Source organism: Nomascus leucogenys, chromosome 5 (genome assembly GCF_006542625.1).
Source record: "Nomascus leucogenys isolate Asia chromosome 5, Asia_NLE_v1, whole genome shotgun sequence".
In the NCBI taxonomy this organism is placed as follows: domain Eukaryota; kingdom Metazoa; phylum Chordata; class Mammalia; order Primates; family Hylobatidae; genus Nomascus; species Nomascus leucogenys.
Window position 1 is genome coordinate 46,106,617 of NC_044385.1, and position 12,163 is coordinate 46,118,779.

General features: G+C 39.6%; 1 protein-coding gene across 15 annotated transcripts in view; it reads left to right on the plus strand.

The window, feature by feature from the left end:
• Positions 1 to 12,163, plus strand: part of SGIP1 (SH3GL interacting endocytic adaptor 1) — a 223,931-nt gene that overhangs the window by 96,599 nt on the left and 115,169 nt on the right. For 7 of the 15 annotated variants that reach the window (XM_030812974.1, XM_030812970.1, XM_030812977.1 and 4 more), the window contains exons 3-5: positions 2,847 to 2,871; positions 3,869 to 3,952; positions 9,867 to 9,923. In XM_030812974.1, coding sequence (XP_030668834.1) covers positions 2,847 to 2,871; positions 3,869 to 3,952; positions 9,867 to 9,923 — 166 coding nt within the window. Of the gene's footprint in view, positions 1 to 2,846; positions 2,872 to 3,868; positions 3,953 to 5,732; positions 5,805 to 9,866; positions 9,924 to 12,163 lie in introns of all 15 variants that reach the window. The other 8 variants (XM_030812971.1, XM_030812968.1, XM_030812976.1 and 5 more) reach the window with 2 other exon arrangements.

Consider the following 12,163-nt stretch of genomic DNA (forward strand, 5'->3'; position numbering starts at 1 on the left):
TAGATGAAGAAACTGAGAAACAAAGGGGTGAAGTAACTTGCCCAAGCTTCTGCAGCTAGGAAATCGACATTGGTTGATCCCATGCAGTCTGGCACTGGAGCCAGTGCCCTTAGCCACCATGCTCACTGACTCCACAGGACACATGAGCCACATTTCCATCAGTCGAGAAGACAAAGGATCAGAATAGGACTCCAGTGCTGATATGTACAGTCACAGTTTCTCTGATTAAAAATTGTGAAAGACCATCCCAACAGCTGCAATAAGCATGAGGTCAAGTGCTTCCCATTTAAGATCCCCTACTGATATGACCTTTTACCTGGATTCACAGTGGGCAACACCACAGCCAGGCTAATCGCTGAGCTTTTGTCGCATCTATTTCTTGCTGTTCCCAGAGGCATCCCCGCATGGATCAGTGCCTCTAAACACATCCTACCCAAAAGTTGATGCAATCACTACTCTCCCAGCTCCATTAGCAGAGGTTGAAGTCCTACTAAGAATTACTCATATATGGAGATATTAAGTCCTAGTAAGTTGAAGTCCTCAGTATATTGGCCAGGCACTGTGGCTCACACCTGTAATTCCAGCACTTTGGGAAGCTGAGGTAGGTGGATTACCTGAGGTCAAGAGTTCAAGACCAGCCTGGCCAACATGGTGAAACTGCTTCTCTACTAAAAATACAAAATTAGCTGGGCGTAGTGATACATGCCTGTAATCTCAGCTACTTGGGAGGCTGAGCCAGGAGAATCACTTGAGCCTGGGAGGCAGAGATTGCAGCAAGCTGAGATTGCGCCATTGCACACCAGCCTGGGTGACAAGAGCAAAACTCCATCTAGAAGGAAAAAAGAAAAAAAAGAAAGAAAGAGAGAGAGAGAAAGAAAGAAAGAAAGGAAAGAAAGAAAGAAAGAAAGGAAAGAAAGAAAGAAAAGAAAGAAAGAAGGAAGGAAAGACTAAGTATATAGATACAAAAAGAGAATTGGCTTTGATGAGTATGGATTGGTACCTATCTTCAGTGCTCTCCTACTAGCCTGGGCTTACTATGACCATGATAACCCACTGGATTTACTCACCCGTTTCATTCTCTCTGTGATTAATATGTTTTCATTATTTTTATCCTTTGGTCCTAACCAATCACCTGGCTCATTACAAGCACTTTTTTCAGCCAAGATTCTTCCTATCATTCTATTTTAAATAAAATTTTTTCAAACTGGTTAATTTCCACATCCAGGTAATGTCCAAAAGTCTCAAGATTTCTATCAATTCCCATGGTCTTTCAATATCAGAATCTTCTCTGTTTCTTGCCCCTGTATCACTGATTCACCACTGCATCTGTGTGGACACAGAACTCACTAGTTATGAAAAATATGCACTCTGTCAAGTGTATTATAATCCAAGTAGAATATTCTGCTAATTTTGAAGGGATATTGGAGGGGAAAGGGAATCACACCTTGGAGTCCAGATGGCATCCCACCAACTCTCTGCATTGCTCTCTCTCTCTCTCTCTCTCTTCTCACTGGCTCCCTGCCATGAAGCAATAATTTTCTTACCTGATTACACCTTCTGAAGAATGGTTCCAACCCCACACCAAACTCCTCAAGACATCACAGTTCACCTCAAGCACTTATTAAGGTTTTCTTCCAAATAATGCAGCTCCCTTTCCAAGCATAATATGTATCCCTGTATGTTTTAGCCTCTTAAAAACTGAATTAAAATAGGAAGTTATAAAATTACAGTGGCTACCTTCTAGTTTCTCCCTCTGCTCTTCTAATCCAGTTTTCCAAAATACCTCTAATACCTCTCCTACATTGCCCTAAAGTCCAGTGTGGCTGCAAGTGGGCAGTTTTGTGTTCCTAGTGAAGAGACATCTTGGAAGAGAAAAGAAATTATAATCAATTCACAGTTTTGAATACCATGTGTCAGGAACTATTGTAAGTTCTCTCTATATATTACCTTATTTAAACTGGCTTAGAGAGGTTAAGTGTTCAAGGTCATAGAACTATTTGGACACCCAGCTTCATCTTACTCGAAAGCCCTTGCTCTTGACCACTGCAGCATAGCGCCACCATAGAATAGCTGCCCTGGGCTTTAGTCATCAGAAGGAGACATTTAGCAAAATGTTGCTCTCCATTTCCTGCTCTTCTATAATGGAAGGAGAGGTAAATAGAGAAATACGGAGGAAAGTACCAACTCTCAAAATAAAGTTGAAAAATACCACAGAAGCTTTTTCATCTAGGAGGCAATTCAGGACCATTCGCAGAAGAAAAGATAAAAGGGCTGGGCTCAGTGATGCTCTCCTGCAATCCCAGCTTCTCGGGAGGCTGGAGCAGAGGTTTGCTGGAGCCCAGCAGTTTAAGGCTGGGTAGTATGCTTTTGATTGCACCTGTGAATAGCCACTGCACTCCAGCCTGGGCAACATAGAAAGACCCCATCTCTTAAAAATACATAGATGAGAGAGCAAATTGGTTTACTTGCCTCATGAGAGTTTTAAATGGAGCCAGCTAGAGTGGGACAGTTAGCCAGCTAGAGTCGGATAGTTTTAAATGGAGCCAGCTAGAGTGGAGTCTCTTTAATAAACTCTCCTCTCAAAAATGAACCAAGGCACTACGCTTCCCACATGTGGCTCTGGGCTGCAATTTTTTAATGAGAATTTCCTTCCCACATACACATACCCCACACTTAAATACCACTCAACCAATTTGTTTTGATTTGGTTTTCATTAGCCAGGTTTACTGGGGCAGGAATGCTGGGGAAGGGGAGGATGGTGGTTAATGGTTCTTACTGTTGAACTTTAGTCTATGTGGCAAGAATGATTCCTTATCATAACAGCTATCAATTTCTTTTTGTTACAGAGGTTCACCAGATAGAGATGGAATTGTAAGTATTTAAATAGCCACTTTTACTGAGTTTGTGCTTCAATATATGTTATGTTTAAATTTCTCAAGGCCCCATTTTTTTTCCTGTAGGGAAAAAATAGCTTGAATGACTTTTTAGACCTCTCACTATTGTAATTTTATATTAATTTCTATATTAATTGCATGGGACATGAACGTAGTCTTGGTCAAGCTAGACTTATTTATGGCATTTACCTAAAACCCTGCCCCAGAGCAGGCAGGAAAACAGAGGGTGGGTCACAAGCCAGAGAGTTCACGCAGGGGCTGCTCCCATCAACTGTTATTTCATTTCCAATTTAATGATGTAAAAGCTCATTATGGGAGAATGTTTTTCTCCAACAGAGGCCACAAAGTTGTAATGAAGCTGAGATCCAAGAAAATTGAAAGAAGCTTTTCCCCTTTAGTAGTTGTGCTGCAGATACATTTTCTATATTAAATTCAAAAGTAGGAGATGGTCTTGAAAACCACTTAAGCCTGAATTTACAGCCTGAAAGAGGAAAATGTGTCCACTGGGTTTAGATTTAACAGTTAACTCTGACTCCTTGCTGGCCACCAGAATTCTTGCTTTTTAAAGAAGTCCGTGGTGCATGGGCTTAGATTTATCCGAGTTGTGCTTACGGGAGTCTGCACCGACTCCTAAAATGACTTCCTTCAAATCTAAATCAGATGCCTATTCAGAAGGTTCAAAAGAACAGCTGTTACTGAAAAAAAAAAATGGACTTACATTAGGCTCATTGGGCTGGAGTGGGAACTAAAATAAACCTGATGGTTAAAAAAAATTTTAAATCACCCTTCACAATATTATACATAAACTGGGGTGTTAATTGCAGCTATAGCAGGAATTTTCCTTCCACACTTGACTCAAGGTTCTTAGCTTTGGGGTGCCTTTTGCTTTCATGTGGTTCTCACCATGAAATGTTAAGAAAATAGACTGAAATTGATCAGACATTGGGTAACACTATAATCAAGGCTCTATTCAGCAGGGGAAAAAAAAGACCCAGAAGACTCAGCTTCTCCTCACCTCTTGCTTCTGGCTCAGAGCCCTCTCGTTAACTCTGTCTCAGGTACTCTCTGCTTCTGTGTCTCTTCTTTGCTTCCCGCTCGGTCCCCTCCCTGGGTTCTCTGGTCCCCTCTGACCTTTGCAAAGCTCTGTTAGCTACTCTGCTTTCTATCCTCGCTGCTCCCAGACTGGATTGCTATTCCTTGCTTCTCTACCTCTGCCACTCTCAGTCTTGTCCTTATTTTCTTTCTCCGAACCCCTGCTCATTGTCTCTAAGGCTCCCTTGCTGCCTCACTATTCTCTGTGTTCTGAGCAGCACCAGTTTAAATCTCTGGTAGAATGTGCACCCTGGTACCTGGTATAGCAGCTGACACGTGGCAGGCAATGATGAGTATGTGCTGCATTAATGAACCCAGCAGTCATTCTGGGGATGCATCCCCCCAGGGCAGGGCTTCATGCCTGAGTCCCCCAAGTCCTTCACCATTCCAAATCATATGAAGTTCTTTATTAGAAGTTGTGCCCACTTTGTTACTTAATTAGAAATGCCATAAATGTTACTGATCATGATTATTAGGAAAGATAAATTAGTTAATTTTGATTTCTTAGGAAATAACACAGACCTGTTCTGGAAAAGGCTACATTCAGAATAAATGCACTTCCTCAGAAACAGGCTTTATAGGTAATTGGACATTATTAGCCAGCTGCTGGTTTTACCATTTAGAAATGTTCTCCAAGTTGTCCACGTTTACTACGGTCACTGCATTTTGGAAACCAGTGCTAACTGAGTTTCTGTCTGCATTCAGTTCTCAGAGATACCAACCTGATTTTCCTTCAAACTCAGACTGATTTCCTTCAGCCCTTGTTTCTATAGACCCAGTCCACTTTTGCTTGGCTGATATAGCTTTCAAATTATTGCCTTTTGAATGTCAAGCGTGGAAATGTGTGGTTTCATTAATGTAGTTCCACAAACTACAGGTGGTGGTGCACCCACCTAATGCTTATAAACTACTTGGTAAACACAAGCTTTAATGTACTGTTGTTTATTTAATGCCAGTTTCTCAAAATCCAACGAAGCTCATCTCTGGTGACAATGCTTCTGAGGTTTAACCTATAGAGGCTTCGCGGCAGGGCTGCATGCATGAAGGTGGGCCTTGCTCCCCACTGGCTGACTGTACCCATCACTGGCAGAGCTGTCTGTCATGGTGTCCGAGTGTAACAATGCATCCTAACCTAGACACAAACTCTAATTTATGCAGGGCAAACTAACTTGTTTCCAAGCAGTTCCAGTTTCCCTCCACACATAGACTTGGAGCATGAGGGTCATAGCCTTTGCTGTGAGAAGGTCATTTTTTATCACCCTGAACAGGTGTGCAGGAAAGGGCACAGATTTGGAGCTATCAGCTGTGTGTGCTGTGTGTATTGGTGACCCGCAGGAAGGCTTTGATCCAGGCTAAACTGAACTTTTCCTACTTAGGTTAGAAATACAAACATTTTTATTCAGTCTCTTCTTGTGTGTCATCGTGCCTGTTCTCTACGTGTAAATTAAATGCTGGCTGTATGAGAAATAGATCCACATGGTCCCTAGTGCCTGGGACATACCTTCCTCCTCCTCCCTTCTTCTCTTGGCCTAACCAAGCTGGCCTGCTGAATAGAGCCTCATTATGGGCCCCAAAGTCCACTCTTTGCTTAAGGAACCCTGCCAAGATTGGTAGGCCGTACGATTTGGCCTAGAGATGGTTTCTTCTATGGTATGTTTGCTGACTCCATGTAATTCTTTATATGTGTCTTGAAGAACAAGCAGATCTTTTAACCACTTTTTTCTACATGAAAACAATCAATTCCAGCAGCCCAGCCCACACGAACCACCCTACAATAGCAAAGCAGAGTGTGCGCGTGAAGGAGGAAAAAAAGTTTCGGTAAGGAAACAGATTTTAGTTTAAAATTTCCAAAGGGTTATAAAAAACAGTGAGTAAAATCCCAATTTAAAATTTGGAAAACACAGTAGTTTTCATTTACTCCATTTAAGAAAACTCAGGTATTTCCAAATGACTTCTTGAATATCTGGGGCCAATTTTTAAATTAACCATATAGATTTTATGGACTGACATCTGAATATACTTTTAAAGACTGACCACACATAAAAGATGTGTGTTACCTGTTTCATCGACAAAGGACAGGAATTCAAATTTAAAAAGAATCTACTATCTATAAAGAAGCCTTTGGCTATAATAGAAATATCACCACATAAATTGAGTAGTCATTTCTTAGGATGAGCACTATCTCAATAACATCAGGCATTTGGCAGAAACTTGATCTATAGGAACCAGTGTATTTGACCAAAGGACATTGAGTCAGGGATGCTGACCCTAGCCCAAACTCTGTTGTACCTATAGCCATGTTGTAAATTATGGTAGCCGCATGTGACTATTTAGTTAAAATTCAGTTCTTCAGTTGCACTTGACACATTTCAAGTACTTCATAGCCACTTGTGGCTAGTAGCTACCATCTTGGATAGCACACAGGTAGAACATTGCCTTCTTCACAGATATTTCTGTTGGGCCGTGCTGTTCTATGGAATTATTTACAAAGTGAGTCAAGTCTACCTCAGTGGAGAAAAGATAATGTTTAGGCAGTACATCATGTACCTTTAACACGCCCCACCCAAGGATCATTACCTGGCCATGAGCTGACCTTGAAAACCAGAGGCATTCCCAGTGGAAACTGACAACTTTGATGAATGTATAATTGAACTTAACTGTCACTATATTTATCTATTTAGCCCATCATATTATCTAAGAACAGATAATATACGCCTAACCAAAGTAAAATACCTATGAAGACATGATTAGCATCACTGTGAGCCTCAGTTATCTTTAAATAATAATCATATTCAAGTTATTAAAGTTACTTGTGTTAAGGTGGGATTTTTGAATTTTAAGAAATACAAAAAAAAAGGAAAGGTAAAAATCTATATAATTACAATTCCAAGAGAAAAATCATTTTTATATGTTGGTGCCTAACTGATACTTCCTTCAGTCTTAAGCCTGGTTTTTAAGTGGTGTTTCCCCACTTCACTGATATTCTTTCTTGCTTCTTCTTCTTGAAAGTTTTCCATTTGAAAATCAATAGAGTCATTATCTTCACTGTTACTAGTACTGCAGTTGCACCTTTCTCAATGATTAAACCAACAAAGAATTGTTTTTTTCTTGGGTTTGAACCAGAAGAATTCCATCCAGGCTCTGGCCTAGCTTTAACTTGATAATTTTCACTTGGGAAACCAAAGATATTTGTAAGAATCCACTGGCATAACTGAGACCAAATTCCTCTAATAAAGCCATGTATGTGTGTTTGTGTGTGTGTGTGTGTGTGTGTTGAATATCTGCCAAAAATGGTGTGTTGTTATGATTTGTTGTTTGTTTTTAGTTTTTGTTTTTAAAGTGTCCCTATTTTTGAAGAAAAAATTTCTACAAGTTTTGTTTTCCCTTTATCTCAATCTTCCTTTGGTTTTCATGCAAACTGGGAAATTTTCATGCTGCCTAGATCGTCAAATTTAGAACTCACTTTTCTTTTACAATATTAGATATATGTTGTCAGGAATGAAAGAAAAATAAATATATATATATCTGTGTGTGTGTGTGTAGGTATCTGTGTATGTCTATATATATGCATGTGTATGTATGTATGTGTGTATGTATATATGTATGTACATATACATACACACATATATACATACACACATACATACACACACATACATACACACAAATATATATATATATATAAACTGTTTAGCTGAACATATAAGCCATCTTGGTTTTTAAGGGCCTTAGTTACAACGATGAGATTATCATGGAAGCAAACTATAGAACTTTGAAAATTTTAAACTCAGTAATTTATCTAATCTGTGGTTTTGGGTAACAATCCCAGATCACAAAATTCATGAGTTTACTTCTCTGGAATCTGCTTAGTCCTTTTGATCTTCTATTAATATAAATTAAATGTCTATATTGAACTTGTTTATTATATATACTTTCTAAGAAGGAGCGGAGCACTTTGCAAAGAAGTCATATACAAACAGACTGGTAAAGCAGGAATTAAAAGAGAAAGTAAATATGATAAAGAGAAAATAGGAGCCCTGTCTATTCCCAAGTGAGAGGATAATTTTTATTAAGCGATACATTATGTAATGGACCAGTTCTCAACAGTGGCTTCATAAGGTACACACAGGCAGAGTTCATATGACAGGTTTTACAAAGACCATTGTTCAAAGTAGAAAAATTACCACTGAAGCACTAATTCAATGAAGGCAATTATATGGGAAGATTAAAATGATGTAGTCTCATACAAATAATCTATGTCAGGAGTGGGACAAAGGGGGAGATGGTCACAGACCTTATGTCCGTGGATGCTGGTCTGTGGAGGCATGGCCCAGTTCTTATATTTGTAAATTCTAGTGCAGTGGTAGTGTATTGGAAGAAAGAGGGGATGAACACATTATCTATTTCTTGTGCATTATTCACCCTTGCCAAAGCCCTGCTAGTCCATAGAATGCCCAGTCAATATTCACTGTTATTCGATGATAATGATTATTCTGGGTTATCTAGTGATCCTATGTGCACACATAAAAATCTAATTTCTCCACCTATTTGTCAAATTGGGTATTAGTTGTTTACATTGCAGTTCAAGCGGCCTTTATTTGTTATTGCAAAATTAGAGGTCCTGTGTCCAAGCCTCGTGCATCACCATTTGATGTGTGTTGTTCTGAGATCTGCTATGCGCAGTGACATACCCTTGCTCCATGTGCTAAATATAAGAATGTTGAATGAACCCTCCATTACCAGCCTGATTTGTGTTTGTCGTTTGCTCACAAGACATAGAAAATCTTGGCAATATCTATTTGGGTGATGCCACATCTTTGCTCAAGTGCTTGTGGCCATGTGTCATGGTTGTACTAGGGGACAAAGAAAACTTTAAGATAATTAAAAGACAGTAGTGCTGATATCCAGTAAACTTGCAATGACGCGTGCTCATGGAGGCACAGATCACACGGATGATGAAAATCCACCATTAATCCTCAAATTCAATTTTTTTTTTTTTTTTTTTTTTTTTGAGACAGAGTCTCACTCTGTCGCCCAGGCTGGAGTGCAGTGGCGCGATCTCGGCTCACTGCAAGCTCCGCCTCCCTGGTTCACGCCATTCTTCTGCCTCAGCCTCTCCGAGTAGCTGGGACTACAGGTGCCTGCCACCACACCCGGCTAATTTTTTTGTATTTTTAGTAGAGACGGGGTTTCACCGTGGTCTCGATCTCCTGACCTCGTGATCCGCCCGCCTCGGCCTCCCAAAGTGCTGGGATTACAAGCGTGAGCCACCGCGCCCGGCCCTATTTTTAAAATTTGATAAGAAAAGCCATTTTAAAAAACATTATTTTTAATAACTAGGAGCTGAATGAACTGATTTGGAGCTGACTTCCTCTATGTTTTATCAAGGGGGTAGTTACAAAAAAATTGAGTCAGTGCTAAAATGATAAAAGATTAGTTAATGACTTGGATGAGTACTCTTTGAATATGTTGTAACTAATTGGATATAATAGCAGCATGGAGGTAAAAATGTTTCCATTTAAAATACATATGTACATGGCAATATCTCCTGTAGATTTAGAGGATTCCATTATAATAAAGGTGCTGCTAATTCTTCAGTAATTGAATAAAATTTGAACAGTGCATCGATAATATCCCTGTGCCTCAGTATCCTACAATCTTTTGTGAAATAAGTACGTAGGCCCTTTTATGCAGTGTCACGGCAGCTAGATTTACCATTCCATTACACAAATGTGCCTCCTTAATAAACTGCTCTAATATGTCTTTCCAGTGCTGGATTTTGATAGCTCTTGCTAAATACATATAAGAGTTAAATGTTCTTTGTTCCTTTGTTTTTATTCAAATGTTTTCCATCTAAATTCATTTTCGAATTTATTACAGAAGAAAAGCAATGGGGCACCAAATGGATTTTATGCGGAAATTGATTGGGAAAGATATGTGAGTATCAGAAGAGTGTTTCTCTTTATTAAGTATTTTACAGCTTAAAAATGAGTTGAGGCATTCTTATAACAGGACTTAGAAATAAGCGAAACGTTCTCCATGTCATTAGGAATGCCTGGCATATTTAGGATGGGGCTAAGGGCAATACAGTCTGTCAGAACTGGGTTTAAGATCTTGTCCAAGCTTGTCTACCTTTATGGGATTTTTTTGTGATTTATTTACTTATTTTAGCTGATCAGCTATGTTAATGTTAGTGTATTTTATGTGTGGCCCAAGATGATTCTTCTTCTTCCAATGTGGCCCAGGGAAGCCAAAAGATTGGACACCCCGATCTAGCCCCTACACATATTAGCTGTGTGTGGCCTTGGAGTAGTTATTTGCTGGGTAGCAAAAAAGAAGTCAGTAGTTACCGCATGTCATTGTTGCGAAGATTCAAGGAGCTAATTATTTGCAAAACATTTCACTAACCTGCCTAGCCTGTAGTATTTGTTCAAAGAATGCTTTTCTAATATTAAATCTGGGTGTTTCAGCCCTGGTTCTACTTCTTAGAAGCTTTGAGAATAGAGGCAAGTCAACGTGATTTTGGCAGGAAAGGCTTCAGGGAGGATGTGACCTCTGGGCAAAGGCCTAACATATACATAGAGGCTAACAGGCTGAACATTTGGGGGAGGAGAATTGCAGGCAGAGGTAACAGCATTGATGAGGTCCCTGAAATGAGACAGTGCGTGAAGCACGCAAATCACAAACGTTGGGAAGGAGAGAACATGTGGCTGAGAGGGGATCAATGGAAGATAATTACAAATGCGAGGCTAGAGAGAGGGGCAGGAGCCAGCCCTGCTGGGCCTTACTGGCTACACAGAGGTGCTTGACTTTTGTTCTAAATGCAGTGACAAGCCAGGGACGGGTTTTTAGCAGGTAAGTTAGCTCAGTACACTTGTATTAAAAAAAAAAAAAAAAAAAAAAAAAAAACAACTCTGAGAACTGAAGAAGGAGGAGAAGAGGAAGACCACAATAAATGCTCAAAAAAATGGTGAGTTTCAGACATAGAAAGAAAAATACTGTATGATCTTGCTTATATGCAGAATATAAAAAGAAGTCAAATATGGGAGGCTGAGGCAGGAGAATTGCTTGAACCCGGGAGGCAGAGGTTGCAGTGAGCTGAGATCGCACCACTGCACTCCAGCCTGAGTGACACAGAGACTTTGTCTCAAAAAAAAAAAAAAAAAGAAGTCAAATACATAGAAACAGTAGAAAAGTAGTCAGCAGGGATAGAAAGAGAAAGGAAATGGAAGAAGTAGGTCAAAGAGTACAAACTTGCAGTAAGGTGAGATGAAGTCTAGATATCTAATGTACTAAGAATTTGCTAAGAGTTTAAGTGCTCTTATACACACACACATAAAAAGGGCAACTATGGAAGGTAACAGAAATGTAAATTTAACCGTAGTGGTCATTTTACTATGTATATGCATATCAAAACATGTTGTACACCTTAAATATAGACAATAAAAATGATTTTTTTAATGGGGGCTTTTTCCATGGTATGTAGACCCTCTTCTCTCTCCATGATTATGGCATTTTTATTGCTTTATTAACTCCCAAAACTAACTCTCCAACTCTGCCTTCTCTCACTGACAGACCTATAACCTCAACTGCAACAGGGCCACCTACAAATACTTCATTTTCCTCCCCTCTAGGACATGGCGTATAGTCTGAGACACCCGGGGGCAAAACCTAGATCTGACATTTGCTGGGTGTGTTTCCTTGAGAAATGGCATCTGATTTCTCTTATTTTCCCCCTGATAAATGGGATCATTCTTTTCACATATGCTTGTTACGTGGTTCAGTGAGGTAAAATATGGGACACAATGCTTACCATATAATAAGAATCCAAATATGATCATTCTAATCCCCACAATGCAAACTGCCTTTTTATGTTTTCTGCTTCTTTCCAAAAAATGTTAGTTGTCTACTGTTAGAATTAGTTCAAATGGGAGTACCAGCACTCTCCCACAATTTGAGGGTAGAAATCTTGGATTCCTCTTTAACCTTCCCTCTGCTTTTTCTCCTATGACTGACGGATCTGTTACCAAGAACCAACAATCCATCCTTTCAAATATCCTTGATTCATCCCATCCCACCAATAACTCGATCCATATCCTTAGCACATCTTGCCTGAATCGATGCACATGTTTTAAATTAGTTTTTCTTTCTCCAGTCCTTCTGCCCCAAGGCTATCC